This window comes from Chiloscyllium plagiosum, unplaced genomic scaffold (genome assembly GCF_037043375.1).
Source record: "Chiloscyllium plagiosum isolate Xiang-an unplaced genomic scaffold, Cpla_swu_hap1 HiC_scaffold_10, whole genome shotgun sequence".
Classification (NCBI taxonomy): Eukaryota; Metazoa; Chordata; class Chondrichthyes; order Orectolobiformes; family Hemiscylliidae; genus Chiloscyllium; species Chiloscyllium plagiosum.
The window spans coordinates 37,913,585-37,925,670 of record NW_028270148.1 but is presented as its reverse complement, the minus strand read 5'-3'; the positions used below and the strand labels follow the sequence as shown (position 1 = coordinate 37,925,670).

Sequence of the window (12,086 nt, the reverse complement as noted above, 5' to 3'; positions counted from 1 at the left end):
TACTATATACAACAGGATAACAATTTTTAAAAAAACTTAAATTATTAAGAGAATCGATGTTTTTAGTAATAATAAAGAAATGCTTTTTGTGGATGTTTGCTTTGTGCTTGAATATTTTTGTACTCTACCAACTAAGAGTTGATCCTCTTCTTGAGTACAATGAAGGGCAAGTCCATTCACATTCAGAAGAATGAAAGGAGATCTTAGTGAAACATGTAAGATCTGAGGAAATTTGATGTGATGGATTGTGAAAAGTAATAATTTCCCCCTATCGAAGAGACTAGAACCAAAGGCCACAGTTTAAAAATAATTGGCCTCTCATTTAAGATGGAGATGAGCAGGAATCTTTTCTCTGAGGGAAGTAAATCTTTGGAAATCCCTTCCCCAGAGAGCAGTGAAGGCTGGGTTGTTGAAGTTTTTTAAGGCAAGGATAGATTGATTCTTGAGTAACAAGGAAGTCAATGGTTATTGGGGATGAGTGTGGAGCTGAGGTCACAATCCATTCAGCCTTGATCCTATTGAATGGTGGATCAGGCTCGTTCAGGTTAACTGCACAGGACCACAGTGAAGGGCAATTCCTGGCTGTGTTTCTATTTTATGAAACTATTTATGACAGCTGTAATTTTCAAACATTTGAAGTTCAGACATAGTCCTTTTTCTCATTTTCATATTAGAATTATGAATATTTTCCTGGAAGTTAAATCTGCAATACAGAACTGCAAAAAGAAGATGGTTGTAATCCAGTCTGTTTATTTACAGGATTGTTGAAATCTACAGTAGAAGACTTCAAGGTACAATTAATTCAAATATAATTTGCATTTTTATTTCCTCACTAAATGTGCTAGAAGGTCTTCTGTGTTTTTTTCCCCTTTGATACAATGTTTTTTTGTTTCAAACACATGATTTAATTTATCAATGTGCATGCCTAGCTTTAAACATATAATCCAAACCTTACAAACAGATAGGGATCATTTTCGTACAGACTGGGACCCCTTGTTGTATCCATCCAGTTTTCCTGTCCATTGGTGTCATAGTTCACACAATGCTTTTGATAAGACAGATGTAATAATGAACTAAGCAGTAGAATTTGGGTGCATTTTAGTGATGTAGACCATTATTCGATTCATAAATTAATCTATATTTTAAAATATGTTTTCCATGTGCTCCCCAAGGCAGCATAATCCTGTTCCTAATTCTGAGGTTTGAATTGGTGAGGTAAGGGGTGACAGATGAGAAGGAAACCCAGCACTATCCTCAGCCAGTCCACTCTCTATTAGACCTTCTGGTTTAGATGCAACAGTAGGTAGCTTAGATGCAGCTTTAATTGCTTTGGTTCCTGCCAATGCCATTCAAGTAAATGAGTCCTCTCGCAAAATCTAGTTGAGCTTTAATAGATGGAATCTAAACTGTCACATTCCAGCACATACAGAAACGTGGATTGTGCCCATAGCTTCAAGAATCCATTCTTCTTACAGCTTCTGAATTCTGGCTTTTTGTATCTCTCCTCATTGATGAGCTAATTTGCAGAAACCTAACAGTGTGGAAATGGACCATTCAGCCCTTCAAGTCCACAATGACCTTCCACAGAGCATCCTGCCTACCACCCATTCCCCTCCACCTCCTTCCTCCACTCTAATCCTTTAACCATGCATTTCCTATGGCTAATCCACATAACTGATACATCCCTGTACACAATGAGCAATTTAGCATGGTCAATCCACCTAACCAGCACATCTTTGGACAGTGGGAGGAAATCCATGTGGACATGGGAGAATGTGCAAACTCCACACAGACAGTCACCTGAGGGTGAAATTGAACCCAGGTCCTTGATGCTGTGAGACAACAGTACTAATCACTGAGCCACTGTGCTACCCTTGAGCCTTAAAATCCAATCTAGATCTTTACAGTAGTTCACCTAATTTCTGTACTAATAGTTTTCTCTATACAACATCCTTTAGTGGTCATGGTTTCTGTGTTAAGAGATGACAAACTCCCAGTAACAGGAAACAGGTTAAATCAAATGAGACTGTGTGTAGGATAGTTAGCAGGAATAAGTATTATTTTACTTTGAGTGGTATGATGGTTTCAGCTCAAGCAAAGAAGTCTATTTTGTAAGGTCAACATCAAAATCGTGAACATATCTTTCAAAAATTGAATATTTAAGAGGATTTCTGCAGTGGCCATTCATCATATATTCATCAATGAGGTTTGAAAAGTCCAGTTTTCATTTTTAGAGTTTTTGCTGGCCCAAAATCATTCGCACTTTCTGCTCTTTCTAAGCCCCATTGCAATTTTCTTCCCCACTATAAGGGATGCTGACAAACCATTTGTCCACTTTGTAAAGCCATTTGATTATTCAAGTAACAGAACTTCACTGTCTGCAAGATGCACTGCAGAAAGTTACAAAGGCTTCCTCAGGAGTATTTTCCAAATCCATAACCTCTATGATCAAGAAAGACAAGGACAGCCAACATTAGAAACACCTATACATGCAGGGTTCTCCTCCAAATCATACAGTATCCTGACTTGGAACTATATCACTGTCCTTTGCTGTCAGTCAGTTAAAAACCTGGACCACCCTCACAAACAGAACTATGAGTATACTTAGACCATCACAAAGGCTACAGCACTTCAAGAAGGCAGTTCACTACCATCTTCTCAAGGGTAATTAGGTAAGGCCAATACAGGCTGGTCCTGTCAGAGTTGCTCACGTACTGTGAATGAATCAATAAAAAAAAATCAATGAATCATATGGTCCATATCTTAGAAAATCTTAACTTCAGACGCATAGAAAATTAAATAAACCAGCTAATCCTTGCTCCTCGTATTGGCCTATAGACTGAATTTTGTAAACACACGTCTCACTATTTAAGTCATTGTCCAAATGGAACAAACTTCATGGTTCTATCAACACAAGTTTTTGCAAACTCTGAATCTTCACTATGGGAAGCTGTGAAGCTATTGCCTACACTCCTCATCAATTTGTTTTATACCCAGCTCTACTTGCTTACGTATGTATCAAACCTCCTTTTAAAGAAAGCTTAAATAATATAAAATATAAATTTGATGTTTTAATTTACTTTTCTAACATCTTCCATTTTTGTACTTTTTGATGGAATTGTCAATTGTCTTTTATATCCAATTTTAATGCCTTCTTTGTATTCATGCTCTCAAATGTCACAAAATCCTTAGCTTAGCCCTTATCTACAAGATATATATTGATGTACTTGTAATAGCAATATAGAGGAACCTCGATTACCCGAATGAGGTGGGCGGGCACTATTTCGTTCGGATAATTGATCATTCGGTTAATTGATTTCCTCTGGGGCTCAGAGTTTTCTGTGAAGTCTGTTCCCATTTCAGGAGACTAGGCAGCAGCACACTGTGCATGAACACCTGCCCCTGCCCACCCCCAACACTGCCTCCATGCCCTGCCCACCCCCAATACCCGCTCCCAACCCCATCTGCCCCCTTACGCTGTCCGCTCCAACCCCATCTGCCCCCACCCCACACACACCACTTTTTACTGCAATCTTTTGACAGGTTCCACCTCTGCCCTGTACAGGACAATGTTGGAGAGATTATCTGTAGAACTCCAGGGAAATTGTAGGGGAGGGGAAAACAGAGGGCGGGAGGTCAGTCATTTAGAGATGGTGCCTGGACTGTTCTTGGCAGCATTTCAATGAGCCGAGTTCATTTTTAATCATTGTACCTGTAAACAAAAGATGCGATCAGGGTTGAAACAGCTCTTTGACGTAATGTTTCTATTGGGACCTTGAGATCCCCTTCGGATAATCCGAAATTCGGCTAATTGATATTCAGATAATCAAGGTCCCTCTGTATCTAGCTCAAGAACTAATCATTGCAAATGCTGGAAATCTGCATCAGAAACTGTTGGAAACACTCAGAGGTCTGACAGTATCCATGAAGAAAGAAACAGAGTTAATATTTCATGTTGATGATCTTTTATCAGAACTATATTTATTAAATGGACATAAACACTGAAAGTATTCCCTGTGCTTGTCCACTATAGTTCAAGAACGACTTACCAAGCAAATTGCAGTTGCAGTTACAGAGGCTTTGAAACCAGCTGGAGTAGCTGTTATCATAGAAGCAACGTGAGCATACTTTTATTTTACTTAAGCCTAATTTTGTTTGTTATGTTTCTCAGTACTGGCTATCTTGTCATTTTGGCTCAAGAGGATTAACTTAACTATTTTTTACAATATTAAAATAAACTAAATAAATTTAATATTGGTATATTTAAGAATAGAGTGGGTGAAGAATAATTGCATGCATTTATCCATCATGAAGGGAAGTGTATTCTAAAGAATGATTACGTGATTGAAGATATTACGAACATTTATTTGGGTTTTTCAGTTTCAGCGTTATACTTGAGCATTAATATTCCTAGTCAAAGACCTCATTTGCAAGGGAAAAGTACAATAGGCAGCACTTTTGTCAGTACAATACATTAAACTCAGTGTGACATAGAGTCATACAACCAGGAAACAGACACTTCGATCCAACGAGTCTGTACCGAACATAATTCCGACATAAACTAGTCCCACCTGCCTGCTCGCAGTCAGTACGCCTTCAAACCTTTCTTATTCATGTCCTTATCTTTTAAATGTAACTATGCCCACATCCACTACTTTCCTATCATTTAACTTTAAGCTACTAAATTTCTTTATTACTACTCGTCACCAGAACATTTAAGCTGCTCTTTAAGATGGCAAATGGTTTTGCAGGGATTGTGAAAGCTTCCCCATTTCTGATCTGTTTCCTACATTGTGGTATAAGTTCAATGTGCACATGAATTGACGTCAGATGAAGACATGTCATTCCAGCAGTGTGACTTCTCTTCCATTTGTTACATCAACCATGCTGTGGCTTCTCAAAGTGAGGTTAGCAATTAGGAAGCATGCCATTGTTTGAGACTGCTCTAGGCCCGCCTCTAAAAATCATGAGACCAATTCTCTTGACTCTTCTTCAAATTTTGGCGTTTTCTGCTCGTCTAGTGAAGAGTAAATTCTGTAATGTTGCATGTTGAAGTGTAACCTGCTGTCTGATAAATTATCATGGCAGACTTTAGTTATTTGATAGGACAGAACCTTAGTTTTGCTGAAAAAGCTATATTATGTCAAAGCTTTTCTTCTTGCACTTAGCCAGACAATTGAAAGAATACCAGTTGAAAGGGAAAACCAACATTTATGCTATATGAGAGGTCAGTTCTGATTGGTTGCCAAGTGCAAGCTGAATTGATCGAGATGTTGCCATGGAGAATGTTAATGAAGATTGACAGTTAACTACCAAGCTTTATTTACATTTTAAACCTGACAGGTGTACTCTGATTGGTCAAATGCTGTTTTTTTGACTTAAATTGTTGGTGTTCTTAGAAATTGTCCTGTTGAGTCAAAGATTTGTTTTAAAAGACAATGTTGAAGGAGTGGCTACAGTTTTGAAAGCTATGTTACCTGGCACCACGCCAGGAATCATGTAAATTATCGTTAGACAAGCAGTAATTGTACAACTGCAGGTAATCTGTAGCCAAGGAGCTATACTGAGCAGCTTTTGGTGTCAACAAGAAGTTGATTGGTCTCGAGACGAGTGACCAGTTGTCAATGACATAATTTTGCCAGACATTCATTGTTTGACTGATTCTCTGGGAGCTGAACAGATGGGAGCTGAGAACATGTTACAGAAACAGGGAAGTGTTCAGTTCTTCCCCTGCTCAGAGACCAGTCTTTATGTTTTCTACAGTCAAAACTCACTGTAAACCTGAAGAAAACCAGCTTATCTTTTCCCCAACAGTTGTAATATGCTATGACTTTTAACGGATATGTCAGAGGCATTTTACAAATGTGTCAGCCATCTTATGTCTCTCATCAACCAATAGAAGAAAGATGATTAAAGCAACACACTGACCAGCAGAAGAGTCACAAAGATCATCTCAACAATCTATTTTGGGAAAGGCTATTGAACTGTCTTCCCAGTTTCCCCTTAGTCCATAACCTGTTTTACCATATTTGTCTCACTTTGTCTATCTGGGGACATTTATTAGGGAATCAGAGTTTTGACTTTATGCCAACAGTTTAAAACTCTTTAGTTGCAGCTAACGTTTATGCACTTGAAATAAATAGTTATTCTTGTCCAGTGCTTCCTATCAATCTGGGTCTGAAAGTCTGGTAAATTAAGTAACTTTGCATACTTTAGGAAATCTTTAACTTGTGCACCAGCCAGTGTGTCATAACAATTCTGACATCTTACCTCATTGATGTGCATTGTTTAGTGCCTATAAAATGTTTTGTGTCATTATAGGCATTATTATGATTCACGTGTTAATCCAGTATTGGTAGGCTGCTTGACTATGGGTGGCATCACAACCAATTTCAATCCTGTCCTCATTGACTTTCCAGCTGGGATCTAAAGGTGCAGAAAACCTAGGTGACAGTTCTTCTTCCTAGTTTAAAATTATTGAGGACAATGTCTAACTGCAACAAGAATAATACAAATCAGACAACACGGCACAGACAAAATCATTCTCGGACATTGGAGTCTGATGGTTTGGTATCTCAACACAGTTGCCAGCTAAGTAATAAAGATATGAAATGGAAAAGTCACTACCCAATTGTGAAATGAAACAGAAAAAGGTGTACATTTTTCAAATTTGGTTAGAAATAATATTTCAACAGTTACACGTATTTTGCACTCTAAATTAGATGAGCCTTTAACTTCTAGGTGAACTTAAATACTATTGGGTAATAACTACCAGAGGCAGCATGCAAACTAGATCAATGTTAAAAGGAATGGGCAATTGCTGTCCCAGTCACCTTAATTGTGTCAGTTTGAAGAGACAACTGTATATTTAAATTGATTAGTAACTAACTTAAAATGTTATTTGCAGGCACATGTGCATGGTGATGCGAGGTGTGCAGAAAATTAATAGCAAGACGATGACCAGCACGATGCTTGGAGTTTTCCGGGAGGACCAAAAGACACGGGAAGAATTTCTCACACTGACAAAGGAGTAGAAGAACCATTCCAGTTCTATCTCTTGCTACAAATTTAAGAAAGTCTGCTGACCTGCCATGAGAAGTGGATTATAATGAAGCAATAACTTCTGTTTGGCTGAAGGTTTAAAAAAAATGTTGAATTGTGTACATTACTAATGCAGAATATTCCAAACAGCACACTTATTTCAAGCAGGGACCAAGATACTCCCAGGATACTGTGGGAAAACAATGTTTTGGTGTTGTTATGCAATATTTAAGTAGGATAAAATGCATAATTTTTAGTGTAAAACTGTGGGTTTCTATTAACTATTAATCTATTTGTTATGTAGTTCCACTGCATCATTTAATACTACGAAATGTTTCTGACTTTCTCGGGACCAATATTTAATAATGCAAAAACGCTTAAACCAAGAGTGATGTGTTTATTGGCGGAATGTTCTGATTAATTTACCAGGCAGCAAGTTCACATGATTATAAAGTAGGAAATGTTCAATCAACTGAGTAAGTCTGAACACAACCATTTATTTAATATGTTCAAATTTCAAAACTAAACAAGGCAATAGCCTACATGTTTGAGAACTTGGGTAAAAATCAGCCTAGTCTGATTTAACTGACTAGTTAGTTGCTGAAATAACTCCCTAGGGACCATTGCCAAGTCACCCTTTATTTACACATGAAGAGTCTTTGACACTGATCCAGTTCTCTCTGAGCCAGCTCTCAGAGTGAACAGGGTGTCGGACACTCGTGTTCTTATCTGCTGGCTAGGGCTCCCTGATTAGACCAGATTAACAACCCCAGAGATATTTTCGTATTCTGTGAAGTCCATCTGGTTGACCTCATTACAATCACTACAAATGCTTTTCTCTCTGCTGACTTCATGACTCTCACCATTTCGGTTTCTACTACTAGCAACCTCTGACCACAAGACAGCATATGTGGTAAATAGAAAACTTGCAAAAAGAAGTGCACTTCTGAAGTTTTAGCTGAGGTATTTTGTTGCGACCAAGTAGAGGAAGATTCACTTCACAGTCAGCCATTAGTGTTTTCCTCTGGGAACATAAAATGAAAGGTTTCAAAACCCCATTGACATCGCTCATTTGAATGAACGTAAAACAAGGAGCAAATTTTCTTTTTAGAATAAAGTCAAATTTAGTCAGCTTTAAAAAAAAATTACATTTGAAATGCTGTAACGACCCTCTTTTCCTGCTGTATTCTCAGTCTGAATTGGCTTTTACAAACAAAAAGATTTGTGCTGAGTTAGCCAAAATCTGCCTGTATTGCCCATTCCTATTTACCAATTAGCAGAAGGTGGTGAGCTGCTTCCCTAAACCGCTGCAGTCCACGTGTTATGGTGCCCCTCCCCCATCATTCTGCTAAGAAAGTAGTTCCAGGATTTTGACTGAGTAACAGTCAGGATGGAGCATGCCTTGATGGGGAATGTACATTTGGTGATGTTCACATGCACTTGTTAGCTTTGTTCTTCTAGTTGCAGCTTTGGAAGGTTCTGTGTGTGGAGCTTTGAGTTGCTGCAATGCATCTTGGAAACAGAAGGTAGTTTTTATTGCACTGTTACTCTTGGGGGAAGTGAATGTTTAGGTGATGGTTGGGTTGCCAATCAAGTGGGTTCCGTTGTTAAGATTTTTTATAAGCTTCATTAGTGTTATTGGAGCTGCTCTCTTCCAGGCAGGTGAAGAATATTCAATCATATTCCTGAATTGTGCCTTGCAGATGGTGGATGGGATTTGGAATCTGTAAATTTAAAATATTCAGCACAGAATTCCCAGTTCTTAATACAAAAAAAAAAGATTTCCGTTCAGTGTTAATCCCAGGATGTTGTTGGTGGTAAATTCAGTAATGGTAATGATGTTTTCATTTGGGGAGGTGCTTAGCTGCTCTCTTGCTTGAAATAGTCATTATGTCACACAAGTGCCAAGCAAAGATTATTTGCCAATTATTGGCCCAGCCTAAACTTTGTTGAGGACTTGGGTGTAGGCATGAACTGCTTTGTTGCAACTGTTACCAAACACTAAGCAATCATCATTGACATTCTGCTTCTAACTTTATAATGCAAGGAATCTCATTGATCTTGGGACACCACAGTTGTCCTATGTAACCCCAAGCTAGTGAAAGGATAGGTTAGCTGGGCTTTTTACTCCTGGTCAATGTCCATTTATCACAGCTGAAGCACTAAGAGCAGAATTAGCCTTGATTGGGTCACCTCCATAGTTGACTAGCCTACTAATAATCACAATTTAGATCATCTCATAAACACAGGCTTCTTAAATGAATTTTTGGAAGATAGGTGTTGCCCTTAGGAATGTAACTCAATAAAATGTAGTGCCTTCAAGGGAGGAACGGAGAGAAAACTGGAAAGGGAAATGTTCTGCTTTTACTGTACATCCAGCTTCAATAGTAATTTATGTGGAATATATTTTAAAGAATCCATTTGATGGAGAAATTGCAGCTGGTGATGTTGACATAAAAGCGAGAGAGAAATTTGCCTCAGGTGATAGTTCAAGATGGATGCTGGTTCATCATCAGCCTATTGTACAACTGAACCATGCTTTCATTGTAAAGTCAATGGAAAAGCAAAGTGGGGAGATTGTCACTTGGCCTGCCATGTTTATCATCTGCTAGATCCTATCACCTATATTTTGTGTTATCACCGGTTTTGTGCTCCCATCCAATGTGAATTTTACCTCCTATCTGCTTTTATCAATTCTTCTAATTCTGCGATTTAGTGAACCTATTTAATGTGTTTAACTAAAATAGGTTAATGCCTCCAATAAAATCGCAGTTAGAAGAATTTCACGTAAGCAAGCTAAATATTTGTAAGAAGACATCAGCAACAACAATTTTCACTGTTGCCTTCTTTGTCCCATGGGTTTAACATTATAAATTACAGAGAACAACACAGATCAACCTATTTTACTGTATAAATACTTTCAGAAAATGTAAAAGTCTTTATCCTATTTAGTTTAACACAGTATTTATCATTCTGATGTAATCTATACCCTTCTGAACAAATGGGATTATCATGATTAACAATAACCTGTATTGAGAACAACAATCCATAGTCTCACCAACAAAATTAACTAAAACAGCTAACATTTATAATAGCACCTTTCATGACCTCAAGAATGCAGAGCATGATCTGCAGTTCATGAAGTATATGTGAATGTAATCACTATTGTATGTAAGAAACAGAATAGTAACTTTGTGCACAGTCAGCTCCCACAAGCAGCAGTATAATAAATGGCCAGTTATTTGTTTTAGACATTAGTTGATTGAAGGATAAATATTGGCTTGAATAACAAAGTTCTTTTGTGGGAGGGACCCAATAGATGGCAAATCTGATTTCCTCAGTAGCAGCCTAGATTATGTGCTCAATTACCTGGTGTGGTATTGGAAACCATAATTTTCCTGATTCAAAGGCAAAAATGCCACCACTAAGCTAAGACACCTGTTGATAAAGTAAACCATTTCAAAAGATATTGCCAAATGGTGCTTTGTAATTAATTCTTTCTTCAAAATAACACTATAATTTACAACATGACCTTAATGACAAGTTATACATAAAATTTCTTATGAAATAAAATAAAGATTTAGAAGTTCAGTCATGCACTATAAACTAAATGCTCTGCTTGTTGCTGAACTATTTTTAAAAGATCATAACCTTTCTGCTGCAGTTATTCAATTATCCTGCAGTGCTTCATCATATACATTGTAGTCATGTCACTGTAAAATGAAAAAGGTTTTTATTTTAATAGCATGGGGTTTGTATATTTCTATACATCTGTTGTGCCTTTTTAATGTGGATATTGAATGTGTGCAATATGAAAGAATTAGAAATTGGGGATGGTGTGATGTAAAAAAATTTGTGAAAACATTTATCATTCTGTTTAACTAAATATAATATTAACATATGTATACCAATTTATAAATGTACCAATATACATATTGCACCTATTAACAAAAGTGTTTTTCATGATTAATACGATTAGGATGGCATTATGTCCTTTTTGGTTATATAGGGCATTATAATTCACTTATAAATTATACTTATTATTTCATAATGGAAAAATCCTTGCGATTATAACATGAGACATCATCATAAGGACACAGAACACATTTGATTAAATTATTTTTCTAACTTGACAGAAGCATTCACCCATTTAAACATTACTGTAAAAAAGGTGATATTTTTTAGAAAAAGTAAACATAGTAAATACAATAATTTTGTGCAGTATATTTTCTGGCATTGGTGATTATAATTGAGAGGGGAACTACAAAATTCCTATGCAGCATATGGAGGCAGCGTAATATCTACATAGAGTTGTACAGCATGGAAACTCCTCTGTGCTGATCAGTCATCCCAATCTGACCTAGTGCCAGCATTTATCCCATATCTCTCTAAATCCTTCCTATTCATATACCCAACCAGGTGTCTTTTAAATGTTGTAATTGTACCTATCTCTACCACCTCGTCTAGCAACTCATTCCATACACGCACCACCCTCTGTGTGAAGATGTTACCCCTCAGGTCCTTTTTAAATCTTTCCCCTTTCACTTTAAACCTATGCCCTTTAGTTTCGGACTCCTCTATCCTGGGAAAAGTACCTTGGCTATTCATCCTATCCATGTCGCCTCATGATTTTATAAACCGCTATAAGGTCACCCCTCAGCCTCTTTTCCTCTATCCAGAGAAGAAAATGCACCAGCCTATTCAGCCTCTCCCATAACTGAAACCCTCCAGACCCAGAAACATCCTTTTCTGCACCTTTCAAGTTTAACAACATCATTCCTAAAGAAAGGCAATCAGAATTGTATGCTATTTCTACAAGTAGCCTAACCGATGCCCTGACCAGCCAAGGCATGACATCCCAACTCTTGTACTCAATGCACTGACCAATGAAGGCAAGCATACCAAATGCCTTCTTCACCACCCTGTCGAACTGCAATTCTAATTAGAATAATAATTTTCCATTTTTATTGAGCCATGGTGGCAGAAGGAGCAAATAAGAGCATAAAAAAATAGGAGCAGGAGTAGGCTATCCAGCTCTTTGATCC

General features: G+C 37.5%; 1 protein-coding gene across 1 annotated transcript in view; it reads left to right on the top strand.

The window, feature by feature from the left end:
- The window catches only part of gch2 (GTP cyclohydrolase 2), a 52,414-nt gene extending 40,775 nt beyond the window's left edge, over positions 1-11,639 (top strand). Inside the window, exons 4-6 of the mRNA XM_043695669.2 lie at positions 760-791; positions 4,034-4,118; positions 6,908-11,639. Coding sequence (XP_043551604.1) covers positions 760-791; positions 4,034-4,118; positions 6,908-7,034 — 244 coding nt within the window. The 3' untranslated portion in view covers positions 7,035-11,639. The remainder of the gene's footprint in view (positions 1-759; positions 792-4,033; positions 4,119-6,907) is intronic.
- The last annotated feature ends 447 nt before the right edge of the window (positions 11,640-12,086 follow it).